Raw genomic sequence first — 26102 nt, 5'->3', positions numbered from 1 at the left:
TCATTTCTGTTTCATCGTCTTTTGTGATTCTCCTCACATTTTAAAGCAGCAGCTCGTTTGACAGAAAAGACCAATCAAAACAGATATAGAAAAAAAAATAGATCACACACAGCACTATTTTATCTGACACAAACTCACTGAGGAGTCTGAACCCCAAAGATGAAACCCAGCACAGAGGGGTTCAGTGAATGTGGTGGTGAGTGTGTTTAAGTGTGTGAGTGTGTGTGTGTCAGTGGAGACGCTGTAGAAGGACAGAGTGCCGGCCGGACAGTCCACATACACTCCTACTCTGTTAGATCTGGAGGGAGGAGGAGGGAGAGCAGTGCTGTTATTATTGTGACGGACAGAGTAACTGTTATTACAGCAGATCAGACTCCAGGACTTTTCATTCTCTCCAAACCCACAGTCATCACTGACTCCTTTTCTCCCGATTGATTTATACACCACTGAAATGTAAACCCCTCCCCCACTCCACTTAGTTTCCCAGTAACAGCGTCCAGTCAGACTCTCTCTGCACAGAACCTGGTCCCAGACACTGAATCTCTCTGGATGATCAGGATACGACTGTCTCTCCTTCACACGATTCACCTTCCTGTTCCCCTCATAAAGAGAGAGGTGTGTGTTCACTGTGTTTGGGTCCAGTATGAGCTCACAGGCATCTGCACACAACAAGATACACACCACACAATCAGACACCTGGCCCACACACAATCAGACACATGCCACACACACAATCAGACATAACACACAATCAGACACACGGCACACACACTCACAAGAACGACACACACAATCAGACACACGACACACACAATTAGACATAAAATGGTACCACATTAAAATAAGAATAAACTAAAAGGTTCATAAATGGTTAAAAAGCCTGTTGTTACATGGTTATTAATTATGCTGTGAACACTTTAAAAGTGATTAATAATCCTTTGTAACACAGAGAAAGGAAGTATGACAGTGAACTCTTTTGTGTCTAATACTGAAAGTGTGAGAGAACTTGAAAATGTGGAGGTAAAGAATAAGCTCAGACCTGAGAATGTGAGTTTAGTCATTTCACATATTAAGGTTCACCACATTATCATTAAAGTAGAAAAAGACATTCTGGTGGTGGGTAATTCATTAAAGGGTTAAACTCATTAACAAATATGTGCTGGAGCTGACGGGGTTAATGTCGACTGATGGAGGAAACACAGTGAGGTCAGTATTCGGCAAGATCTGAGGTTTAACTGTAGATGGATGTGGGTTCACTATTTGGCAAACAACAGGTCACTGGTGCCCTTTATATCTGTGTTATAACTGATTATTAATGTGTTAACAACATAACTGTTAATAAACAGAATTTAAACCATTTATAAACCTTTATAAGTGAAGTCTTATTCTGAAGTGGTACCTACACAACACACAAACAACACAAAATGAGACACAACGAATGTAAAGAAAAAGAGCAGGAGAGAAAAGGAAAAGAGACAGAAACAGAAAAAGCAAAAGAGCACGAGAGAGAGAGAGAGAGAGAGAAAGGGAGAAAGACAAAAAGACTGATAGAAAGAGATAGTGAGTATCCAGAGGAAAGAGAGAGATTCAAAAATTAAAGAGACTGATAATGAAAAATAGAGTATCAAAGAGAAAGAGGTTTATGTTTTTTTGTTCCACTTTGTTTACAATCAGCAGAAAATATTACAATTAATAAAGAAAATAATCATCTCACAATGTCTTCAAATACATCATCATCATCATCATAGAGAGAGAGAGAGAGAAACCTACATTTTCTTGGTCCTGGTTTAATCCTGATCTCTCCTCCATGCTCCAACCTACAACACATACACACACACACAGTTGTGAGTTGTGGTTGTGTTTGAGTGGTGTGTGTTCTCACTGTTCTCTCTCAGCCCCACATTCAGCTTCATTACAGCATCATTCATTGATATCATTTTTGGAAACAGAAGAAAGATCATCATCTGTGGTGTTTCATCCTCTCTGTCTTTTTATCACAGAGAAATATTCTATTTCTCTTTCTCTGTGTTTCATTTCCTCCATTTCCCTCTGTTCCTCTCAGCCTTCAACACAGAAAAATGCAGCAGAGTCGCTCTTCTACAACTGCTCCATTAAACCCTTTCTAGATCCTACACTCAGCTGCTCATTTATTAGGTTCTTCTGCCTTGTACCTGCTCTCACTGACCATTTCATCACAGACCCCTACACTGCCCGACCAACACAACTCACACATACTAATATTTCACTGGACCACCTTTAGCTTTGATTATGCTCCACATTCACCACGGCTCTGTTTCTACAACCTTCTACAACATCACAACATTTATTTGCTCCAGAGCTGCCGGAGTCGGACCACTCCGTAAAGTCTTCTACAGCACATCCCAAAGACTCTCAGTGGGTTCAGGTCAGGACTCTGGGGTGGTCAGTTCATGTGTGAAAATGATTCCTCACTCTTTCACAATCTGAGCCTGATGAATCTTGGTCTCGTCCTGGAACAATCCACTGCTGGGATGACCTGGTCATTCAGTCCATTCAGGTCCTCAGTGGACTTCATTTTACTGCCACACACCACTGCTGAGTCTAGACCTGACCCACTGAAGACCCCCAGATCATAACACTGCTGAGTCTAGACCTGACCCACTGAAGACCCCCAGATCATAACACTGCTGAGTCTAGACCTGACTCACTGAAGACCCCCAGATCATAACACTGCCTCCAGAGGCTTGTACAGGGGGGCACGGGGCATGACGGGGGCATCACTTCATCCACTTCCCTTCTGACCTTGACACCCCCATCGCTCTGGAATAGGGTCAGTCTGGACTCATCAGATCACATGACCTTTCTCCACTGCTCCAGAGTCCAGTCTTTATGCTCCATAGTGAACTAAAGTCTTGTTTTCTGATTAATCTCTAACACTGAGCAGTGGTTTTCTAAAGACCACACAGCTGTTTAGTCCCAGTCCTGTGAGAAATGCTCTTACTTTCACTGTTAAACACAGCAGTGAGTTCTACTGTCCATTTTATACCATTCTACTTCACCAAGCGGTTGTGTGACCTCTGATCAGGATCATTCAGGAAAAACAAAACACACAGTTGAACAAAACTGATGATGAATTAAAATATTAATAACCAAAGAGTCAAAGTCTGTATATCACTATAATAAATAAAGCTCTGCTCTGGTTTGTAGCCTGTATGACTGATGACACCACTCTGGGTATTAAAGTCTGCTCTTCAATCTGTTGTCCATTGATCCCAACTCATTTAGACGCCCGGAAATGATAGGAATACAGAGATAATGATGGACTAGTCGACTCAGTTTCAGGATGCAGCAGCAGTAGAGGATCTTTCAGTCTGAAGTGTTTCAGCATTGAGGTCGTAGAACTGTTGTACCAGAGTACTCCTGTACTTCCCTAAACACTGAATGTACATTTCTGAAGACTCTTCTAGAGATAGTCTACAATCCACATAAAGAGACTGTTTTATATGGGGCTTAGTTTTACTTCAGTGTCTCACAAGCCTTCAGCCTGACAACAGTTACACACTGAACAGTGGATACAGAGCGGTGAAGGGTGATACTCTAACCATTAAATACTACTAGAGCAGAGCAGAGGCTAAATGAAGAAGGAACAATGAGCTGTAGAGCTTTATAGAAATACAGTAACAGCAGATGACATCAGTAACTGAACACACACAAATACAGAAAGCTGTCCGTACCTGAGTGCATCCAGTCTGCAGTGTGGATCCTTCAGTCTAACAGAGAGCAGCTTCACTCCTGTGTCTCCTGGGTGATTGTAGCTCAGATCCAGTTCTTTCAGGTGTGAGGGGTTTGAGCTCAGAGCAGAAACCAGAAAAGCACAGCCTTCCTTTGTAATTAAACAACCAGACAATCTACAGAGACAGAGAGAGAGAGAGAGAGATGTGGTATTTACTCAGAGCAAAACAAGCTGCTGTTTAGAATCAAACCAACAAACACCAAATCCTGTTTAATTTACAAAAACACTTCAATCTCAAACAGGTTAAAATCTAAAGGTAAAAGTTATAAAAAAGTTTTAAAAAATTTTAACATAATTTTAAAAAAGACCTGAATGTTTGTTTTCATAAATCTAAGACATTTAGACTAAGACTAAGAAATGAAATCAAATCACAACACAACATTATCACAGCAGTGTCCCACAGAGGGGTTATTACTAGAAGTAAATATACACACATTAATCCAGTAAAGGTTTCTATACCCTGACCTCCCTGTTTAAGTTATGATCCTAATATTATTCTTTTACAAAGGTTTTGAAATGGGAGGTTTGTGACCGTTTGGGGGCGGGGTCAGGGCAGTTTCTCTCAGTGAATGTTATTGGCTGATGTCGCCTGGTTCTGTGACTGCCTCATACACTGTATATGTCCCTCTTACTGGGAGTAGCAGAGCTGCTGTTTTCCCCGGGACAGCAACATGGATAAACAGAGTCGAGATAAGGTCATATTCAATTGTCTACAGTGGGTTCAGATCATAGTAATATGTGATAAACATGTGGAAATAATGTTTACTGCAGGAAGGCGTTAGAAAACTGTCGACAGTGAGGTTGATTCTCTGAATCATTTGCCAAGAGTCGATGCTCAAGTTGTACTTCCAGATGATCAAAGAATTGATTCGTTCACCAGCTACATTACTTCATATTCCACCCGCTCTCACTGCACAGAGACGCTGAGGGACGGCCTTGGAACCATACTCTCTAAATAATTTTGTATACTGAGTAGTCTCCTATTTTACATTTTCCCAGTTTCAAAACGAAACACAAATAACCATGGTACACATCCTCCATGTTTGTTTTTCTGTAGAAGGCTTCTCCCAGTAGGAGGGACATACACAGTGTATGAGGCAGTCACAGAACCAGGAGACATCAGCCAATAGCATTCACTGAGAGAAACTGCCCTGACCCCACCCCCTAACTGTCACAAACCCTTCCATTTCAAAACATTTAAAATGAAGAGGACAAAACACCATTTGAAAATAAGAAAACAGACAGTTTGAGAGTGAGATTATGATCTGTGTGTGAGCGCAATTCCTCTCTCTCTCTCTGCTCATGGGTTTTTCACATTTGCGATTAACTAACACAATTTTAAAAAGCTACAGATTTAAATGTTCCACCTGGTGTTACTGCGTCCTCTATATTTGACATTGATGTGACGCCATATGTTTCCTTTTACAGACACAGATACACATTAAAAAGTACTTGTGCTGGGTTTTAATCCCAATGGAATGTAGCCTTGGCTAATGGTTAGAGACCGGGCTTGGTAGAGGAAGGTTGCTGGTTCAATCCCCAGGACCAGCAGGAACATCCACAGCTGAAGTGTCCTTGAGCAAGGCACTGAACCCCAAACGCTCTGGTTGTGTGTTCACAGCCCCTAGTGCACTAGGGTATGTGTGTGTGTGTGTGTGTGTGTGAGACAAATGGGTTAAATGCGGAGGACAAATTTCATTGTATGTTATACAATGACAAATAATTGCACATCATACATTATATATTACATTATGTAAATTATAATCTAGTAATCCAGTCTTTTCCTTAATATTGTATACTAGAGCTTATAAAATAACTATTTTCTATTTTTAATGTATAAAGTAATGTTTGTGAGGAGTAGAAAATGAAGAATAAAATCCCAGAACTCTGACCGGAGTGTCTCCAGTTTACAGAGTGAACTCTTCAGTGCAGCAGAGAGCTTCTCCACTCCTGAATCCTGCAGGTCATTGTTACTGAGGTCCAGTTCTTTCAGGGAGGAGTTCACCAGTAAAACTGAGCCCAGATCTTCACAAGACTTTTCCCCAAGTTTACACACAGTTAGTCTGTAAAGAGAAAGGACAGTACTCACTGAATAGTTACAGGAACATTTCTGAAAGGATTAAGAAAGACATGTTGATTTTTTTTAGAGGAGAAACAAACAAACAACAACAAAAACAAAGTAAAAAATCCCACTGCGACTCATTTTTACACCAGTGGGGGGAGAAAATGCTTCATTTAAACATTAAAACACACAGTTTAACAGAACAGAACTGAAGCTTCACAGAAACCTCTTACAGCAGCTAAAGAGAAATGCCTCAAATAACAAGATAACTTTAGGAATAACAGAGTTCAGTCTGATCTTTTACATTACACTGATCAGACTCTGTGTAGAACACATTAAAAGATAAAAACCAAAGAGTCAGTGTCTGTATATCACTATAATAATAAACCTCTGCGCTGGTTCATAGCCTGTATGACTGATAATATCACCATGGGGAGAGTCTGCTGTTGACTGTTACTCCAGAAGTGGAGTCCTGAAGTGTTCAGAGAGCAGAGATAATGTAGGAGAAGATGATCTGATTTTTGTGAGTAGTGAATTATAATCTAGGAATCATCTTTTGCTTTCTTCTCTTGAGCTTGCTTTGCCTAGTCTCGGTGCTAGCCCATTTAGTTTTGCTAACGGCTATCTAAATGAGCTCGCAAGCAGCTACCCGCCATGGCAGGAAAGTCCCCCGCCCTTGTCCTCAAGGGTGTGGGTTCACTATTCATGAGATGGACCTACATGATGCGTGCCCAGTTTGCCTGGGAATCGTTCATGCTAGGAGGGCCTTACTGCAGCCTGAGGCATGCGAGTTCTGTCACCGGCTCAGACGTTCTACCCTGGAGCGCAGGGTGTCGTTTGTTGAAAAAAATTCTCGGACAAGCAGCGTTGGACTGTGAGGATCCCGTTTTCCGAACAAGTTGAGCCTTCTCACTCGGACGCTGAAGAGGCTGAAGCAGTGGGTGAGCCGTGTATTAATTGGGCTGAGCACATGGAGAGTCTGGGGGACGTGTGTGAAATGGGTTCGCAGTCACCTGCTCTCTTAATGAAGCCCCGGATCCCCGAGCCCGCAGCTGAACTCGAGGATGACGACCCTTTTGATCTCGGGTTAGATGAGCACGGTCTCTCCGAGGACGAGCAGGAGGACCTACCGGCTCCTCTTGTTGCAGTCGCTTCAGGGGGGAAACAGGACGAGGCGGACACGTCCTTTATCTCCCTTTATCGCCGTGCTGCTCAGAAACTGGACGTCCAGTGGCCCGCTCCTCACACAACCAAAGCGGCTACGAGATTCTCTGGGTTTTTCCTTCCCCGGTCCTGACAGCGGTGAAACACTGTCTCCCACTGTTTCCGGACTTCATCGCCGAGCTAAAGTCCTCATGGGCTAAACCACTGTCGACCCGTACGGCGGTTCCGGGTTTCGCTCCATTTCTCGACATAGAGGGGGCGGAGGAGACAGGTCTGCTGAACCCCCCTCCCATGCAGCCGTCACTAGCAGCTTATCTCGCCCCATCACACAACCTAGGGGTAGCAGGACCAGCCGTGCTTCCCTCTAAGCCCTGCCGTTTTTCCTCCTCGCAGCTGGATAAGGTTTACCGTGCTCAGGCAGGCAGTGTCTGTCAGTTTGGTGTCTGTTTCAAAGGTGTCTGTTTCAAGCAAAACAATAAACGATCTGGCATTAGTGAGCCTGAGGAAGCATTCTGTATGCTCCCCAGCTCAGCCACAGGAGGGCCTCATTTCCCCACAAAAATTTCCCCTGTTATCACGGCCGACTCGCAGCTCATGCAGCAGAGTGGCGCACATGCGCAGTCTCTCCTTGGGTAGAAAGGACAGTGTGTGTAGGGTCCCGTTTACAATTTCGAATTCCCCCTCTCCGCTTTTCCAGCGTGGTGTTCACCCGAGTATCAGGCAGTGCTGCAGCGGTCCTCAAGGAGGAGATAAGAAATCTCCTCAGCAAAGAGGCAATAAGAGTGGTGCCTCAGACCGAATCACGAAAGGGCTGGTACAGCCGTTACTTTGTTGTGCCGAAAAAGGACGGAGGGGCTCGTCCAATTTTGGATCTGAGAGTGCTAAACAAGCATTTGAGAGTTTTCACTTTCAAAATGCTAACTCTGCGCCAGTTCCTTCGCTCGATTGGCCCGGGGGACTGGTTCACGTCCATAGATCTCACAGACGCATATTTTCATATAGCAATCCATCCAGATCACAGAAAGTATCTGAGGTTTGCATTCGAGGGAGTGGCGTACGAGTGGCTCGTTCTCCCGTTCGGGCTTTCTCTAGCTCCTCACACTTTTACGAAGTGTATGGAAGCAGCTCTCGCCCCGCTGCGGGGGCGAGGAGTGCGCATGCTCGCGTATTTGGACGACCTCGCTATAATAGCGCGGTCGGAAGTGAAAGCTCGGACAGATACAAACGCTGTGCTTTCTCATTTGAAGCAGCTGGGTTTTTTGGTCAATTTAAAGAAGAGCTCTCTAATCCCCAGTCAGAAACTTTCTTTTCTGGGGTTAGAAATATGCTCGCTCTCCGGCCGAGCATGTCTGTCAGAGCGCAGAATATGGGCGCTTCGTTACGGCCTCGCTCAGTTTCAGCAGGGACGCAAACTGCGCGTTCGCCAGTTTCTCCAGCTGTTGGGCCAGATGGCTTCTGCAATAGCGGTAGTTCTGCTAGGTTTACTTCTAATGCAGGCATTTCAGCGCTGGCTCTTATTCCATCGCTTGATTGCCTCGTGTCAATTAGGGAAAAGGATAGTTGTGACAAGAGCATGCATGACAGCGTTGTCCCCTTGGAGGGAGTCCCGCCTATTGTGTCAGGGCTCGCCGATAGGCAGAGTTCTGTTTCGCAAAGTGGTGTCGACGGACGCGTCCCTAACGGGTTGGGAGGCAGTGTGCGACCAGGTTGCGGTGAAGAGGGCGTGGTCTCTGGCTCAACGCTCACACCACATGAATTGCTTGGAGCTACTGGTGGTTCATCTAGCTTTAAAGCACTTTCTCCCCGTTCTGTGTGGGCAGCATGTCCTAGTCAGGACAGACAACACCACTGTGGTGTCTTATATAAACAGGCAAGGGGGGACACGTTCCCTTCCTCTGTTGAAGCTGTCCCAGACCCTTCTGTTGTGGAGCAGTCTCCACCTTCTGTCACTCAGGGCGACGCATATACCAGGTCACCTGAACCTGGGGGCAGACCTCCTCTCCAGAGTGGGCCCTTCAGCACGGGAATGGAGAATCAGTCCTCTGGTGGCAATGCAGATATGGGATTGGTTTGGCAGGGCCAACGTAGATCTCTTCGCATCCAGAAAAAACGGGCATTGTCCTCTGTTTTTCTCTCTAACGGACCACAGCGCGCCCCTGGGAGTGGATGCGCTGGCACACCCGTGGCCCAACACTCTTCTCTATGCGTTTCCGCCAGTAGCTCTTATATTGCCAACACTGGAGAGAATGCGCCAGGGAAACCTTTCCCTAATTCCTGTAGCCCCCTGCTGGCCATCGAAACCATGGTACGCAGAGATAACCAGTCTCCTTGCAGGGGACCCTTGGCCTCTCCCTCTTCACAAGAACCTCCTGTCTCAGGCAGGTGGAGAAATAGTTCACCCTCGACCGGAGTTGTGGTGTCTCCACGCTTACCCGCAGAAAGGTCAATGTTAATGGCTCGTGGCTTACCTTCCAATGTAGTTCTCACTATTCAGAGTGCAAGAGCAGCCTCTACAAGAGGTCTGTATGCATTTAAATGGCATGCATTTGAGCTTTGGTGACAGGAGAGGGAATTGGTCCCTTTCCAATGTTCCATTGTTGATATTTTAACTTTCCTTCAGGAGTTATTTGAACGAGGGCTCTCTTTTTCAACAATAAAAGTCTATCTGGCAGCTATATCAGCCTGTCATGAGGGCTTTGGTGGGTTGTCACGAGGAGCACACCCCCTAACCATACGTTTCATGAAGGGGGTGAGGCGCCTAAAGCCTGTATCTAGACCTACTGTTCCTCACTGGGACCTGTGTATGGTACTTGGTGCACTATGTGCACCTCCCTTTGAGCCACTGGAGTCTGTGGACATCAAGTTCATTTCATATAAGACTGCTCTACTCCTAGCTTTAGCATCTGCAAAACGGGTGGGTGACCTCCACGCACTGTCAGTGCACCCTTCTTGTACTCAGTTTGCACCAGGGGACACTAAGGTGACTCTGTGTCCTAATGCAACATATGTGCCAAAGGTGTTGCCTATGTCTTACAGCTCACTGGCTTTTGAGTTAAATTCTTTCTCTCCTCCTCCATTTACATCTGAGGTGCAGCAAAGACTACACATGCTCTGCCCCGTGCGGGCACTGCGCACATACATTAATCGTACTCAGGATTTCCGTAGGTGTGACCAGCTTTTCGTCTGTTTTGCTAACCCAGTTCGTGGCAAGCCTTTATCTAAACAACGTGTCTCTCACTGGGTTTTAGAAACTATTTCTATAGCTTACAGCAGCAAAGGTATGGATTTACCAGAGGGGGTGAGGGCTCATTCCACAAGAGGAATAGCTACATCCTGGGCTCTTTTTAAGGGTGTCCCAGTTGGAGACATCTGTGCTGCTGCTAGCTGGGCATCACCTCATACATTTGTTCGTTTTTATCGCCTGGATGTGCTGGCCCCTTCGGTAGCTCATGCTGTCCTTTCTATAGGGTCTAACATGCACTAGGCTGCTTTCTTGGTTCGGTGTCTGTTTCTCGGGGCGTGAATTTAGATCCCATACAGCTTGTGTTGTACCGAGTGAATCGACTGATAGGGAACGTTAGGTTATGCATATAACCACTGTTCCCTGAAGAAGAGGAACGAGGTACAACATGGGCTGCCCCGCTTCACTATTAGCTCGGTGAAGATCAACATCTTGAACTGAAGAGAGACGCTAGTGTCCAGAGGTTATAGGTGAGGGGCGTCACTATGCCCTCGTCACTATGCGTCATCTGCCTTACAGGCGTGATTAGAGGTGTCTTCAGCCAGATATGGAAGAGGCATAATATCCCATACAGTTTGTGTTGTACCTCGTTCCTCTTCTTCAGGGAACAGTGGTTATATGCATAACCTAATGTTTTTGTACATGCCTGGCTTGTGTATTTAGACAAAACAAAACAATAAATAAAATATTTGGAGCAAATAATATAAAATAATTTTTTCTCTTAAATAAAAGTTCTCTTTTGGTACCAATAGTTCTATTCAATCACAATCACAGTTATCAATACTTTCAACTTATTTGGGTGCACCTTTCTGATTTACCATAGGCTTCAGTTCATAATAAAACCACTTCAACTAAATAAATCTCAAATTGCATTGATCTCACCAACTGTTGCAACAAAACCTCACTTTGGAGGGATGGATCCAACCTGTCCATACCAAGTCCACTACCTGCTGTGTGGAATGTGTAGAGTCCGAAAGCAGTCCTTAAAATTCCTAGCAAAGCATCCAAAAATCCAAGGGAATGTCTGTGTACGTGTGTGTGGGGGGAGGGGAGAAGAAGGGACAGCAGGTGCAGAATGGTGCAGCAGAGGTCCTTGTTGTAGCTGGCCTACCGCACTGTGCAGGGCAGCACAGGAAAAGGTTAACCGGCTCATCTGTGGGGTGGGCTCGCCATCACATCATGGAATGATCCAAATCGCATCAAGCGACGATTAAAATAAAACCAAGGAAAAATAAACCTGACCTGTCAACGACAGCGTCATAAATCACAATGAGTTATCAATCAATCACAACTCACAACTTGTTAGCACTTTCTGTAACATTAACCATGTTCACAATTGAATGAAGAGTCGTTTAACGCTACTCTTAAGAGTTTAAACATTCACCATTTCACTCACATTTACAATTTACAATATAAACAATTTCTTTAATCACCCTTAGGAACATTTTACTCGCACTAAACTCATGAAACTGCAAATTAACTATAGACAGAGAAAACAGTTTGCTCACCGATCTCACAAGTGGACAGCGCAGCAGCACAAAAATGGGGCCGCCTCTAATCTAACTCTCTTTTTTCAGCCAATCTCTGTCACATTTGTTCAATAAGCCCGCTCAACACTGAAACTGCAGCCGGAAAAGAGAGAGCAAGGCCCGCACTTGGAGGCAAAAGCAGTGGGCGGGACAATGCGCCGTTTGGCAGCAACCCATTGGCTAAGAGCGATACCCCCGTTCTCAGAAAGGGGGGTTAACTCTTTAATTGCTGACCATGACAATAATTCACTATAAACAAAACACAACTATTAACCAAAAACTCTTTTTGTGTTTTACAAGATCAAAAATAATTCTTTAGTTACAACCATAGTTAACTGTGGGTTACACTAAGATCGATAAAACTAATGTTGGTGAAGCATTAAAAATCAAGTCTGAACTGACAGAACTGACCTGAGTGTCTCCAGTTTACAGAGTGAACTCTTCAGTGCAGCAGAGAGCTTCTCCACTCCTGAATCCTGCAGGTCATTGTTACTGAGGTCCAGTTCTTTCAGGGAGGAGTTCACCAGTAAAACTGAGCCCAGATCTTCACAAGACTTTTCCCCAAGTTTACACACAGTTAGTCTGTAAAGAGAGGGGACATTACTCACTGAATATTTACAGGAACATTTCATGAACAGGTTCTCCTTCATATATTGACCTGGCTAGGAACATCACGCTCAGTGACAGAAGGAGAAACGTCACTGTGTTTTCTTTTCTCACAAACTGCCTCATTTCTCTAACGTCACTCAGAAAAGTGAGGTCAGAATCAGCTACAGTTTGTGACGGTGTGTGAATGTGGTACAGAACGACTCACTAATCTTTACTGAACCTGTGTGAGTTCTGAATGTGTCAGTTCTGAGTTGTGTGTGGTGTTTGATTACAGTAAAACACTCCCCTGAGAAAAATCAGCTGATGATGTGTAGGTGCAGACATCAACATTTACAGTGCCCCCTCCAGGGTGTGTTCCTGCCTTGTGCCCAGTGATTTTCTTCTGGTTTGATACGCAGTCATAAGACACCTTCAACTCCTCCCCAAAGACTTCTGAGTTCACCTCGCCCCGTTTCAGTCTTTGTGGGCGTGGTCTGGATTAACAAACGTGTACTAAGTGATACTTTGTGAATGTTTTGAGAATTTGATCAGACTGGAGATTAGACTGAACAGATAAACACCTCCGTCTGGGTCCATGTACCTTCTGTTCATTCTTTTTTTATTAATCAGATATTAAACAATGAAAAACAGATGGTTATTTGATTTTCATGTCATTCTCCAAATCCAAAATTTTTTTTTAAACAAAACATAAATTCACAAAGAATAAGAAACAGAAAAATGGTCAGTCTTTTTATTTTTCTCAAACCGTCGTCAAGGCAACTCAAGACACGTAAATACAAAGTGTTCACTTTGATGTTTTTCCACTTGCTCTTGTAAGGTCACTGTTGTCAGAGCTGTTAGTTTCAGAGCAGGACGGGTTTAGAACCACACTCTGAAACAATTGTACACACGGCAAGAAGGGGACTATATTCTACAGCCGTCTCTGAGGCTATTCCTCATTGCTATGGAGGAGAAAAGGGTTTTCCCTGAGGTGATTCACTGGAGTCAAGCTATTTGCGCTTTGGAAATTGATGGTAAATCCATCAGCGCTTCAAATCCGAATGCACGTTTAGGCACAACATGGTTTTTTATTACGGAGAAATTAAATAATATATTGGACTAAAATTAACAAGTTATTATGATAATGTTTAATTTCAAATCACTTTAATGAGCAAAACACGCACTGCTTATCTTATATGTTTACGTATATTTATGATTATTTATACGCATTTTAGCAAAATGATACAGTTGATAGCCAAGGGGTTCTTCTGTTTAATGACAGTGGAATGATTCTGGCATCAAACTCAAAGCATTAATTGTGTATTAATTTATTTATAATTGGTACAGTAAAATTTCACCTGTGTCTCTACCATTCAAAGACAATGAAGTGTTAATAAAATAAATGAATAAATAAAATAAATGGTGGAGGAGGTTGGGGGAGTTTTTCTTTTCGTGTTCTATCTCTTAATTTGCTCGCTACACCGTTAATTCTACAATGCTATAAAAACAGTGATACGATTGAGAAAAAAACTCGGAATAATTCGCTGCGTATAATGGAGCAGACACAGTGTAACTGTGGAATGCAGTGTGTTGCTTAAGTCATGCTATGGTATAGATTTCAGGAATAAACACTCAGTTCTCTTCCACATCAGGACCACAGTGTGATTAGTGTTTAAACCCTGAATCGGTGCACGAACCCATGGCATGTAGTTTCACATGATACAATTAATGAACACGAAAATGATGGATCCAGAGTGAGTAGAACTCCGGCGCCCATGCACAAGGCTTTAGTTTTTAGAAATTGTATCATGTGAAACTACATGCCCTGGGTTCGTGCACCGAATTATTCCGAGTTTTTTTCTCAGAATTATTCCAAGATTTTTTTTCTCGGAATTCTGACTTTAATCTCGGAATCTTGTTTTTTTTTCAACGCTATGGCCCTAAAACTCTGTCGTAAAATATAAATGCAGCCTGATCCACAAATGTGGCCAGCAGACGAACACTGTTGTTTTAGGACGTGTGGGCACACAGGGCATGAAAAAGAATAACAGCGGTTCGGTTATATGTAAATGATTCGTATTTTACCGGTCAGATGACAAGAAAGAAATGTATATGATTTAAAAAAACACACTGTTTTAAAAGGTTTGTTTTTGTAAACAGTGGGAGAACATTTACAGAACACCTCATTTATTTACTCTTTTCAGGAACTAAATTAGAAGAAGAAGAAACACCTTTATTGATCCTCTTAGGGAAATTACTTCTCTGCATTTTACCCATCTGTGGCAGTGAACACACAAACACACACTAGTGAGCAATTCTTCACAAACACTAGGGGCAGTGAACACACACACAACCAGTGCAGGGGGCTGCCAACCACCTCAGTGCCCGGGGATTAGTTCAGGGGTTAGGTGCCTTGCTTAAGGGCACTTCATCTGTGAATGAACTTTTCCTTGAAAAATTTAAGGAGCAACCTTCCAGCGTCATGCTCACTTCTCTAACCTCAAGGCCACGGCTGCCCCTGTTATTAGCTCCCGTTATAATCTGTGACTGTTCTCCTGTGTTTATGTCCTTTGTCATGTTTTGATCACGTGTTCAGTTCTGTTTTTCTTGCCATGTGTCTTTTCCGCTCGTTTCCTAGCCACGCCCTGCACCTGTGAGTCCTGAGCGTTCACAGGTGTTTCCTATCGTGTTTTCCTTCATAAGCTCCTCTCTGTGTCCCTGGTTTTTCCTTCATTTTGTGTCTGTGTCATTTGTGCTCCCTTTGTTTATTTCTTGTTCCCGTTACTTGTTTAATAAATCTCCATCTCTGCATGTGTTTCAGTCCCTTCGTCTCGTTCCTGAACTGACAGCTCCATAAATCCAGATCCATGTGGAAGATCTCAGTAAATAGTGTTGGAGAGTGTGGTTTGATGAGACACATTCAATAAAATGACCCATAAAATATGAAATAAGAATAAGAACAGAGTGAACATGTGCTGTGTGTAAAATATAAAGTGAATCATGAAGCTGAAGCAGCAGAGCCATGCCGTCAGACCTCCACAATCTGATATTTCAAACACTTTCAAACATTTCTGTCAGAAATTAAAAGATAAAAAGCTTGTCTTACCTGAGTATCTCCACTTTACTGTTTGAACTCTTCAGTCGGTCAGAGATCAGCTTCACTTCTGATTCCTGCAGCTCAGTGTGACTGAGGTCCAGCAATTTCAGGGAGGAGTTTGGTGATTTCAGAGCAGAGAAGTGAACTTCACAGGAATTCATGGTGAGTTTATACACATTCAGTCTGCAAAGCAAAGTAAATACAGCACAGTTCAAACAGAATGTGGATTTCAGACTCAGAATCAATTTAATGAGTAAAATAATACTTTCCATTATTTACATTATTCAGAGGGGCATTAATAACAGACTCAGTCTGAACATTTTTTCTGAATATTGTTCTGAATATTTTCAGCACTGTTTGTATTCTCTTCTCCACATGAACTTTCACCCCCAAAATTAAACTCTCTTTAAACTCCCTCTCACTTCAGGAGGCAGAAACAGGGGAAGAAAGAGTTACAGTCAGATGAAGACAGTGTTGAGGACTAGTCTCAGTGGAAAATAACTATAGTCTGCTCTAAATGTCACCAAAATAACCAGTGAATGAAGGAATAGATGCCTTTGTTAAATGTCAGTTACAGCTTCATCCTGATCAGAGTCACGGTGGGACCGGAGTCTTAATAAAAAATCACTGGGAGCATGGCAGGGACATCACACACACACACACACACACACACACACACCAACATGTGTGTCTGGACTGTGGGATGAAATCAAAGTCACTGGAGGAAACCCACACAGACACAGGGAGATGAACCCTTTATGTTACAGCTGGAAAACTTCACCCATATTCAGTGGACACTCAACAGGGGAGGGACAAAACATAAAAGATTCTCTGCATGTGTTACATTGTGTCAGGCAAACCTTTACAAAATAAGCAGCCAAAGCAAAAGAATGACAGTCCAGGAGGCTCTGGAAGTCATCATTGATCATGACAGTGATATAGAGGAGGATGTGTCTGAAGACGAAGACCATCTTGAGCTAAATTCTGATTTTAATGATTCTGATACTGGGGCGGCACGGTGGTGCAGCAGGTAGTGTCGCAGTCAAACAGATCCAGGGACCTGGAAGTTGGGTGTTCGAGTCGGGTGATTGTCTATGAGGAGTGTGGTGTGTTCTCCCTGTGTCTGCATGGGTTTCCTCCGGGTGACTGTCTGTAAGGAGTGTGGTGTGTTCACTCTGTGTCTGTGTGGGTTTCCTCCAGGTGACTGTCTGTGAGGAGTGAGGTGTGTTCTCCCTGTGTCTGTGTGGGTTTCCTCCGGGTGACTGTCTGTGAGGAGTGTGGTGTGTTCTCCCTGTGTCTGCATGTGTTTCCTCCGGGTGACTGTCTGTGAGGAGTGTGGTGTGTTCTCCCTGTGTCTGTGTGGGTTTCCTCCGGGTGACTGTCTGTGAGGAGTGTGGTGTGTTCTCCCTGTGTCTGTGTGGGTTTCCTCCGGGTGACTGTCTGTGAGGAGTGTGGTGTGTTCTCCCTGTGTCTGTGTGGGTTTCTCTGGACCCACTGCAACCCTGAACTGGATAAGCGGTTACAGACAATGAATGAATGACAAATCCTCCGGGGTTTCTGGTTTCCTCCCACAGTCCAAAATCATGGAGGTTAGGTGAATTGGCTTCTCTCATAACTTTCCTGGTGTGTGAGTGAATAAGTGTGTATGTGAATGAATGTCTGTAGTGCCCGATGCAGTCCTCCAGGTGAACGGTCATTCCTGGTTGAGAGTATGCTGTGCGTTTGGCTGCTACTTCTCACCAGTGTGTGTGTGTGTGTAGATGGAATGTTGAGTGTTGATTGTAAAGTGTCCTTGGGTTTCTAGAATGGTGCTATATAAGTGTAACGTTAAATAAAACACATTTAGATGCATATTTGGGGCTCCTCATCCTGGCTGGGCTCTATAAGTCAAAGGATGAATCGACAGCCAGTCTTTCAAAAGTAATAAAGTGGTGAAATGTTAAATGTTTTTTTTTTTTATGTAAAACGAGTGAATTATCCTAATTGAACCATTACCTGTTAGAGGTAAGGAACACCACTGCACTAAATATTGATTGAATAATTAGTAATGGAGTTAGTAATGACATATTCACACTGCTTGATAGGATTTTTTTGGTTTCAGACATCTTTTGAATAATTAAAATTGCACCGGGTCAAATTTGACCCGGGAACATCATTGCTGTTCCTAAAAAATTAACATAACAGGAGGGTTAAATGTTTTGTGTAAAACTAGAGCAAAAACTGTTTCTACAAACCTTTTCTATTCAGTAACACACAGAAATCTCACCTGATTATCTCCAGTGTACAGTGTGAACTCCTCCATCCCTCAGAGACCAGCTTCACTCCTGAATCCTGCAGGTCAGTCTGACTGAGGCCCGGCTCTTTCAGGGGTGAGTTTGGTGAGTTCAGAGCAGAGCAGAGACTTTCATAGGAAATCAGGGTGAATTTACAGTCTGTGAGTCTGCAAGGTAAATACAGGAGAAAGTGAAGTTAAAATAGAGAATGTGAAATTCAGACTCATGTGAATCAGGAATTATGAGATTTTCATACATCAGTATTTCTCCAATATTAATTATTCAGGGGTGTGTACATTATGAGCTCAATCTGAACATTTGTTCTGAATGTTATTCTGAATATTTTAGTGCTATTTACATTCTATTTCCACATGGAATTTCACTCTAAACTAAACACTCTTCACTCTTCTTTCACAAACAGAAACAGAGTGAGAGTAAACTACAGTCGGCTGGAGCAGGAGAATACACACATAAGAGCAGGGGAGTGAGTGACTGGTCTTAGTCTCACTTTAGCCCAGGGTCTAGTCTCTAGTCCTTCCTTGAACTGATCGTCTTCTGTCGTGTCTTATGTAGTCGTAGTAGTCCCTCTGTTAACAACAGCATTAATATCATTACTTTATTAACTCTGTTAACATCTTCAGTGTGTTGTAGCACATTTCCATTTTCCTTTCACAGATAAACTATGGTGTTGTGCTCTATCACAACTTTTTAGAGAACTGCAAATGGAGCACTGACCGTGTTAGGCCTGTGAAGAAATGTGTCAAAATAATCAAGGAAAACTTTTTTCTCCCTTTTTCCTTTTCTCAATGCATTTAAGAACTGTAGCACATATCACATGTTTATCATCATCATAGATTTTCTGAAATGCAGCATATTAATTATTATTATTATTATTATTATTATTATTATTACTTTATTAATTCATTATCTGTAACCCTTATCCAGTTCAGGGTTGCAGTTGGTCTGGAGCCTACCAGGAATCACTGGGTGCAAGGAAAGAACACACCCTGGAGGGGGCGCCAGTCCTTCACAGGGCAACACACACTCACACACTCACATCTACAGTCACCAATCCATCTACTAACGTGTGTTTTTGGACCGTGGGAGAAAACCGGAGCACCTGGAGGAAACCCAGGCGGACATAGGGAGAACACACCACACTCCTCACAGACAGTCACTAGGAGTGGGACTCGAACCCACAACCTCCAGGTCCCTGGAGCTGTGTGACTGCGACACTACCTGCTGTATCACTGTGCCGCAAATTATTATTATTATTATTATTATTATTATTATCATCATCATCACTGGTAAAATGCTGTTACTCTGATTTCTGCTCTGCAGGAATGGTTCTCTGTCTCTGTGCCTGAGAATAATGTTTTCTTTTGGGAATAAATTTCAGTTTACAAATAGAATATAGTAAAAACACAAATAGTAAAATTTCTCAAACTTATGGATGTAAAAACAATGGCCTAAACTTTTCGAGGGCAAACTACAGCCAATCAGAGCAGGAGAATACACTCATTATCCACATGGACATTCATCCAAAATCTCACCTGAGAGTCTCCAGTTTACAGTGTGAACTCTTCAGTGCCTCAGAGATCAGCTTCACTCCTGAATCCTGCAGCTCAGTCTCACTGAACTCCAGCTCTTTCAGGGGTGAGTTTGGTGATTTCAGAACAGAGCAGAGAGTTTCACAGGAATTCATGGTCGGCTTACAGCCAGACAATCTGCAACACAATGTAAACACAGTGCATAATACAGTAAAAAACGTGAAGGTGAGGAACTGTCTGTTAGTTTGGTTTGTTAGAGCAAATGTGAATGCTTCCTTTCGACACAGGTGCTCACCAAACAAGCAGCAACTCCTTTTTTATTCTGTGAAGTGGAGGAATTTCAGGTGCTGTTTTGAGTCCTTTATCCATTTGACCACATCTTGTTGTGTTTCCAGTTGGAAAAAATACCACCAGGTACACAGCCCCAAGAAGTGCATTAAGCTCAGTGCGGGGCATTGTTCAGACGACAAAACTAATGTCATACATGCGTCGCTTACATACGTCACACATTTATTCATTCATTATCTGTAACCGCTTCAGTTCAGTTCCAGTTCAGGGTCGCTGTGGGTCCAGAGCCTACCTGGAATCATTGGGCGCAAGGCAGGAATACACACTGGAGGGGGCGCCAGTCCTTTACAGGGCATTCGTCATACATCATCGCTTTTTTTTTAAAATACATATTTGGTTCAGGACCAAACCAGGACTAAACTATAACAATGTATGAATTTACATATTTGGTCTAACCCAAGGAAACAACTACAATCTGAACACTCCTTGAAATTCAGCCTCACAGGAATAAAAATGATCAGACTTGAGGAAAATACTGCTTTTATAAACTTGGGGGATTTGTGTGAGGTACAGTGTGAGTGAGAGAAAACAAGAGAAAGACATCAGTCTTATCCATGTTCATCAAACTCCACCTGTTCTGTAATGTCTCATTCATTTTATTTATCACATCCTAATTATACACACAGTGAGGAACGTCTACTCACAGTAAAACAATCTGGAAACTTATCTCAGTCAACAACAACACTGGAATATATTTTTAAAAAAAAACATATAGAAACAACACTCACACGGCCTTTCTGCAGTTGCTCACAGCTGGGATCAGACTCCAATAACCCTTCTCAGTGGTGTTGTACTTCCTCAAGTCCAGTTCATCCAGCACCTCGTCTGAGTTCACGAGCATGTAGGCTAATGCTAAACACTCTCCAGTAGACAGTTTCTTATCTGAGTGTTTCTCTGATTTGAGATACTCCTGAAGTTTACTGGATAAAGAGGAGTCGTTCATTTCAGTGAGACAGAGGAACAGGTTGATAGATCTGTCAGAAGGAAGATCCTCTGATGTTATTATGCGTTTGATGTACTGAACTGTTTTCTTGATGCTCTCAGAGCTGCTCACTGTGTGTGTCAGTAGGTCCTGCAGGAGTTGTTGATTGGACTCCAGTGAGATGCCCAACAGAAAACGGAGAAACAGATCCAGGTGTCCAGTCTTACTCTTTAAAGCTGTACGCACAGCTCCCTCCAGCAGCTCGTCCAGTGAATCACTGTCAGACCACTCTCTGTTTAGAGAACTCAACACATTCAATTCTTCATTGTTCTTGTTCATAAATCGAAACATATGGAAAGCAGCCAGGAACTCCTGAAAGCTCAGATGCACAAAGCAGTAAACCTTCCTCTGGTAAAGCACAGACTCCTCCCTAAAGATCTCAGTGCAAATCCCAGAGTACACTGAGGCCTCAGTGACATCAATCCCACACTCTCTCAGGTCGTCTTCATAGAACGTCACATTGCCCTTCATCAGCTGTTTGAAAGCCAGTTCAGACAGTTTCAGAAACATCTTCCTGTTGGACCTCAGCAGTTCCTGTCGAGTTCCTCTCTCATTTTCCTCCTCATACTTCTCCTTCCTCATGATTGTCTGAGTGCGCAGGAAGTGTGAGTACATTGCAGTCAGAGTTTTAGGGATTTCTGTGGTCCCTTGTTTCATGATTCGCTGAAGCACAGTTGCTGAGATCCAGCAGAAGACTGGAATGTGGCACATGATGTGGAGACTCCTCGTCGTCTTAATGTGGGAGATGACACTGTCGGCTTGGTCTTGGTCACTAATCCTCTTCCTGAAGTACTCCTCCTTCTGTGGATCATTGAATCCCTGAATTTCTGTCACACGGCTGATGTACTGAGAGGGGATCTGATTGGCTGCTGCTGGTCTGGAGGTTATCCAGATGTGAGCAGAGGGAAGCAGGTCTCCTTTGATGAGGTTTGCCATCAACACGTCCACTGAAGACACCTTGGTCACGTCTGACACTTTCTCACACTCTGAGAACTTCAGTGGAATTCTGCTTTCATCGAGGCCGTCAAATATGAACACAGTTTTACACACGTCATATTCCTTTGTGTCCAGACCTTGGAGCTCAGGATGGAGGTCACACAGAAGTCCATGAAGACTGTACTGTTTGTCTTTAATCAGGTTCAGCTCTCTGAATGGAAGCACAAACATGAACTCTATATCCTGATTGGCTTTTCCTTCAGCCCAGTCCAGAATGAACTTCTGCACAGAGACAGTTTTTCCAATGCCAGCAATGCCTTTAGTCAAAACACTTCTGAGGTTTTTGGCTTTTTTGTCTCTTTCATTTCCCTCAAGCACAAAAATGTCATTGCAGCTGATTGGAATGTCGTCTTGATGTTTTCTATGTTTTTCAATCTGTAAAACTTCATGTTCCTCATTCACTCCTTCCCTCTCTCCCTCGATGATGTAGAGCTGAGTGTAAACCATGTTCAGGAGGATTTTATTCTCTTGTGTTTTGAATCCCTCAAATAAGCTCTCGTACTTGTTCTTCAGGCTGATTTTGTTTCTCTCTGAGACACTGAGCAGTACGTCATCCACTGGTTTGTATTCATCCAGCTCCATGGACTCCTCCGTGTGTGGAAACTGAATAGAGCTTGTTTTAAACCCCCTTCTGGGACAGGTCAAGTCTCCTGAGTGGACAGACTGGTCCCTAAGGCTCCTGATGCACTGTCTACAAAAAGAGTGTCCACAGGTGATAGAGACTGGATCTGTCTGAATCTGCTCACACACTCCACACCTGGAACCACCCTGGAGCAGCACATCCCTCCTAGAGCTAGAGGGAGAGAGAGGAGAAAAGGGCAGAAGGAATGATTGAGTGAGTGTGTTTCAGTAATAAATTCAGATACTGAATGACTCTGTGGTGGTTGAGAGTATTTTTCTTTCATTTAAACCAGTGTGTGTGTGTGTGTGTGGGTGGGTGTGTGTTGTTTACACCGCTATATATGTGTGTAACTGAGTGACACTGGTATTTTAACACATCTGACATCTGTTATAATGATGGAGAATCCCAGAGACGGTTCTCTGCAGAAAATGTGTATAATCTTCCACACACTAGACACCAGTGCGTTTGTGCAAGCACCAAAAACATCCAGGGTGGGGGGTCTACATTATCGGTTGTAATATCACCTAAAATTCCAATACTGCAGCAATAACATCAACTAAAATAATCCACATATCAGCAAAAAATATATCAGGCCCCGACGTATTGTGCATCACCAAATAAAAGCTAAAAAATAATACAAAGAGAAGCCTAGAGCTCCATATACAGTATATTTCCTGATTTAGTTATTGAAGATTCCCACAAAGAAAAATACTCACCTCAGATCAGTGCTGGTTCCTTTATTACTGGAAACTGGAGGATGGTCCATCGAGATGTCGCTCTTCATAGACACACAGCTGGGCTCTGGAGATTCTGCTTTGAATGTCTCCTGTCTGAAACATAAGGGAAATGAGAAAGATTAGTTTAATAATTGAACTGAACTCTACAGAGGTCTACCATCCAGTATTCAGTATATTTCCTAATTAAGTTGAGGATACTAAAACATCCACAGAGAGATATTGGAAACATAGCCTTGAAGCCTGATGACAGGTCTCAATCACTGATTTTCAGAAAGAATGGAAATGTATAACAGGATGCAGTAGAGCAGCAGGGAGTGTCTCTGTCACACAGCTCCAGTTTCCTGGGGTTTGGGTTTGAGACACACCTTCAGGTGACAGTCTGTGAGGAGTGTGGTGTGATCTGCCTGTCGCCCTCCTGTCAGGGTTTCCTCAGGGTGCTCTAGTGTCCTACTACAGTCCACACGATGGTAGATGGACAGGCTGTTTAAAAGTGTCCATAAGTGTGAGTGTCTGTGATGGACTGGGGCCGTGTTCCTGACTAGTGCACCGTGATTCACACCATGGCCTTAAACAGGATGAACTGATGACAGAACAGGAATGAATGAATGTAGGAATGGAAATGTATAAATTAACATCTTTGGCTGAACCATGTGGAACACCACAAAAATCCTTTTTTGTATTGTTTTAATGCCTTTTTTTGTATTGGTTTAATGCCAGTGATAAAAGCAGTAGGAAATGATCTGAACTGGTCTTTATAAATCTATGGTTAATTTACTCAATGGAGAATAACCTGGGTCATTAAGAATAAGGTTTCCTTTCAGCTCACATGGCAAAAACCAGGCTCAAATGTTTTGTCAGTTCAATTATTGTCTTTTGCCCATCCCTACAGACACTTCAAACATGAAGACTGTATTCAACAGCAACAACTGCATCAAAGAAAAAAGTCTTGCAGCAAAGCAGCAGTGTACACCAAAGTAAGAAGTGAAGATGTGCTGTTTTTGTGTCTCACCTTGGGTCAGTACAGGTTCCTTTATTACTGAACATAAGAGGAACCACCATTGAGTCATTGCTCTTCATAGACACACCACTGGGCTCTGGAGGTTCTGCTCTGAACGTCTGCCGTCTGAAATAAATAAAGTGGAGAAATGAGAATGAGTTCAGTGTGGATATTTAGTGAAAGCTAAGGGTCATATTTGGAAGAATTGTTCTATTTATCAGCATCATTACTGTCAGTCATGATCAAAGATAATTAACCAGTCTGAAATTACACCAAGATTTTGTCCTTTGGATTTTAGAAATGTATCTAAGGGGCCTGCAGTTCAGTGTTTTCCTGATTTAGTTGAAGATATTGTGACATCCACAGAGAGACAATGGAAACATAGCGGTGAAGACAGATCTCAGCAGGCAGTGTCTCTGTCGCACAGCTCCAGCGTCCTGAGGTTGTAGGTTCAAACTTTGTCTCGGGTCACTGCTTGTGTGTTCTTCCCTCAGCGCATTGGGAAACCTTGGGAGGAACCAAGACTCGTATGGGGAACCCATCCTCCTTGGGTCGTCACCGGAGACACAACAGAGAACAGAAGTAAAAATGAACCTGACAGAGATATATGAGTTATAGTAATGTGAAAGTAAAATATTAGTGATATATGAGTCTGAGGGAGGAGGATGTGGTCAGTGATTCTGTGTAAAGGTAAAAGCAGGTGCAGAGTTAATTTGGGATAAAATATCATCTCTGCAAGGTCAAGTGTGATGCTGCCAAGATCTTGTACAGAATACACAGTGTCAGGGGCTGGATCAGGGCAGCACCTGGAGAGCAGCAGGACATTTCGAGGTATGAGAGAGACAGGAGAAAGAAAGCAGACAAGGGAGAGCCAAAAGCTTGTTTGAAAAGGTAGGTTTTTAATCTAGATTTAAAGATTGAGAGTGTGTCTGAGCCCCGAACAGTAACAGGAGGCTATTCCAGAGTTGAGGAGCTTTGTGAGAAAATGCTCTTCCTCCTGCAGTGTTTTTCATAATGTGAGAAACAGAGAGTACATGAACGTCCTGTGAACGAAGTGTATGTGATGGGAGATAGGGTATGAGACGTTCAGTAAGATACTGTGGGCCTAAACCATTTAGAGGTTTATAAGCTAAGAGGAGTATTTTATAATCAGTGTGAAATTTTACAGGTAGCCAGTTTAGGAACGACAGAATCGAGGTTATATGGTCAGATTTTCTAGCTCTAGTGAGCACTCTGCCTGCTGCATTTTGAACTAACTGAAGATAAAATTGACAGAGTTCAGCTCAGTTACCTTTATTCAAACAAGCAGTGACTAGCACCACATCTACAAATCAGGAATAAGGTCCTTGTGTCCCATAGAACACAGGAATGGAGACTGGTTCCTGTGGAAGTACTGTTTTGTTTACATGACAACAAGAGACACATGAGTCTGTTTATCTACTGGGGTTTATATAAAATACAAGTTGGCAGATGGTGCAGTGCAGTGACAGCAAAGACCACTGTTAACTAAGTCACAGGAAAGTGCAATGTAAGTTTAAGGTGAAAATGAATGTAATGGTAAAAAATTATCTTTATTATTTTGAAAATTGCTCCTATTTGTGGAAATATAACAAATTGCTCATTTATATTATTGATAATTGCTAACTCACTTGGTGTCACAGGTTCCACTGCTGAAGTCTGTTGTGCTTCGAGCCTCCATCATGAAGTTTTCACATTCACAGATACAGCTGGACCCTGGAGATGCTGTTGTCTGCTCCGTGTGAAGAGTTTTTCGTTTAAAACATGACTGAGATTCTGAAACACAGATCGTAATGAAGAGTTGAATCTCTCTCTCTCTCTCTCTTTCAAGAGAGAACACTCAAAGCTGGTTATAAAATCTCCCACCCTTCCCTTATTATTTCTTCTCTTCCTCCGCACCATTTTTAATTCACTCTCTCCCTCGCTCCACCTGCCATCCCTTTCTCCCCATTTAATCCAACATTCTCATCTCCTTCTGTTTCACTCAAAACATAAGTGCAGAGAAACAAGTTTACTGATTTAATGTGGTGAATATGCAAAAGAAGTACAAAAAGAACCAAGTGAACACTGAAATGAGCTGTGGCTCATTTTCGTCTAAAAGCTGCATTTCAATGTTGAGTCACTGT

General features: G+C 43.0%; 1 protein-coding gene across 1 annotated transcript; it reads right to left on the bottom strand.

Moving 5' to 3' along the window:
• Positions 1–114: 114 nt before the first annotated feature.
• On the bottom strand, positions 115–25657 carry LOC136678378 (NACHT, LRR and PYD domains-containing protein 12-like). Its single transcript, XM_066656432.1, has 12 exons — positions 25608–25657; positions 23971–24084; positions 22941–23054; positions 20353–22293; positions 19280–19453; positions 17720–17893; positions 15463–15636; positions 12180–12350; positions 5665–5835; positions 3714–3887; positions 1771–1817; positions 115–659 (listed from the first exon to the last, which is right to left on the bottom strand). The coding sequence occupies exons 1-12, from the start codon at positions 25655–25657 to the stop codon at positions 115–117; spliced, it is 3849 nt and encodes a 1282-aa protein (XP_066512529.1).
• Positions 25658–26102: the final 445 nt, after the last annotated feature.

The sequence above is a fragment of the Hoplias malabaricus genome, chromosome 2 (assembly GCF_029633855.1).
Source record: "Hoplias malabaricus isolate fHopMal1 chromosome 2, fHopMal1.hap1, whole genome shotgun sequence".
Classification (NCBI taxonomy): domain Eukaryota; kingdom Metazoa; phylum Chordata; class Actinopteri; order Characiformes; family Erythrinidae; genus Hoplias; species Hoplias malabaricus.
The sequence above is the reverse complement of the archived record's forward strand: the minus strand, read 5'-3'. Positions and strand labels throughout refer to the sequence as shown.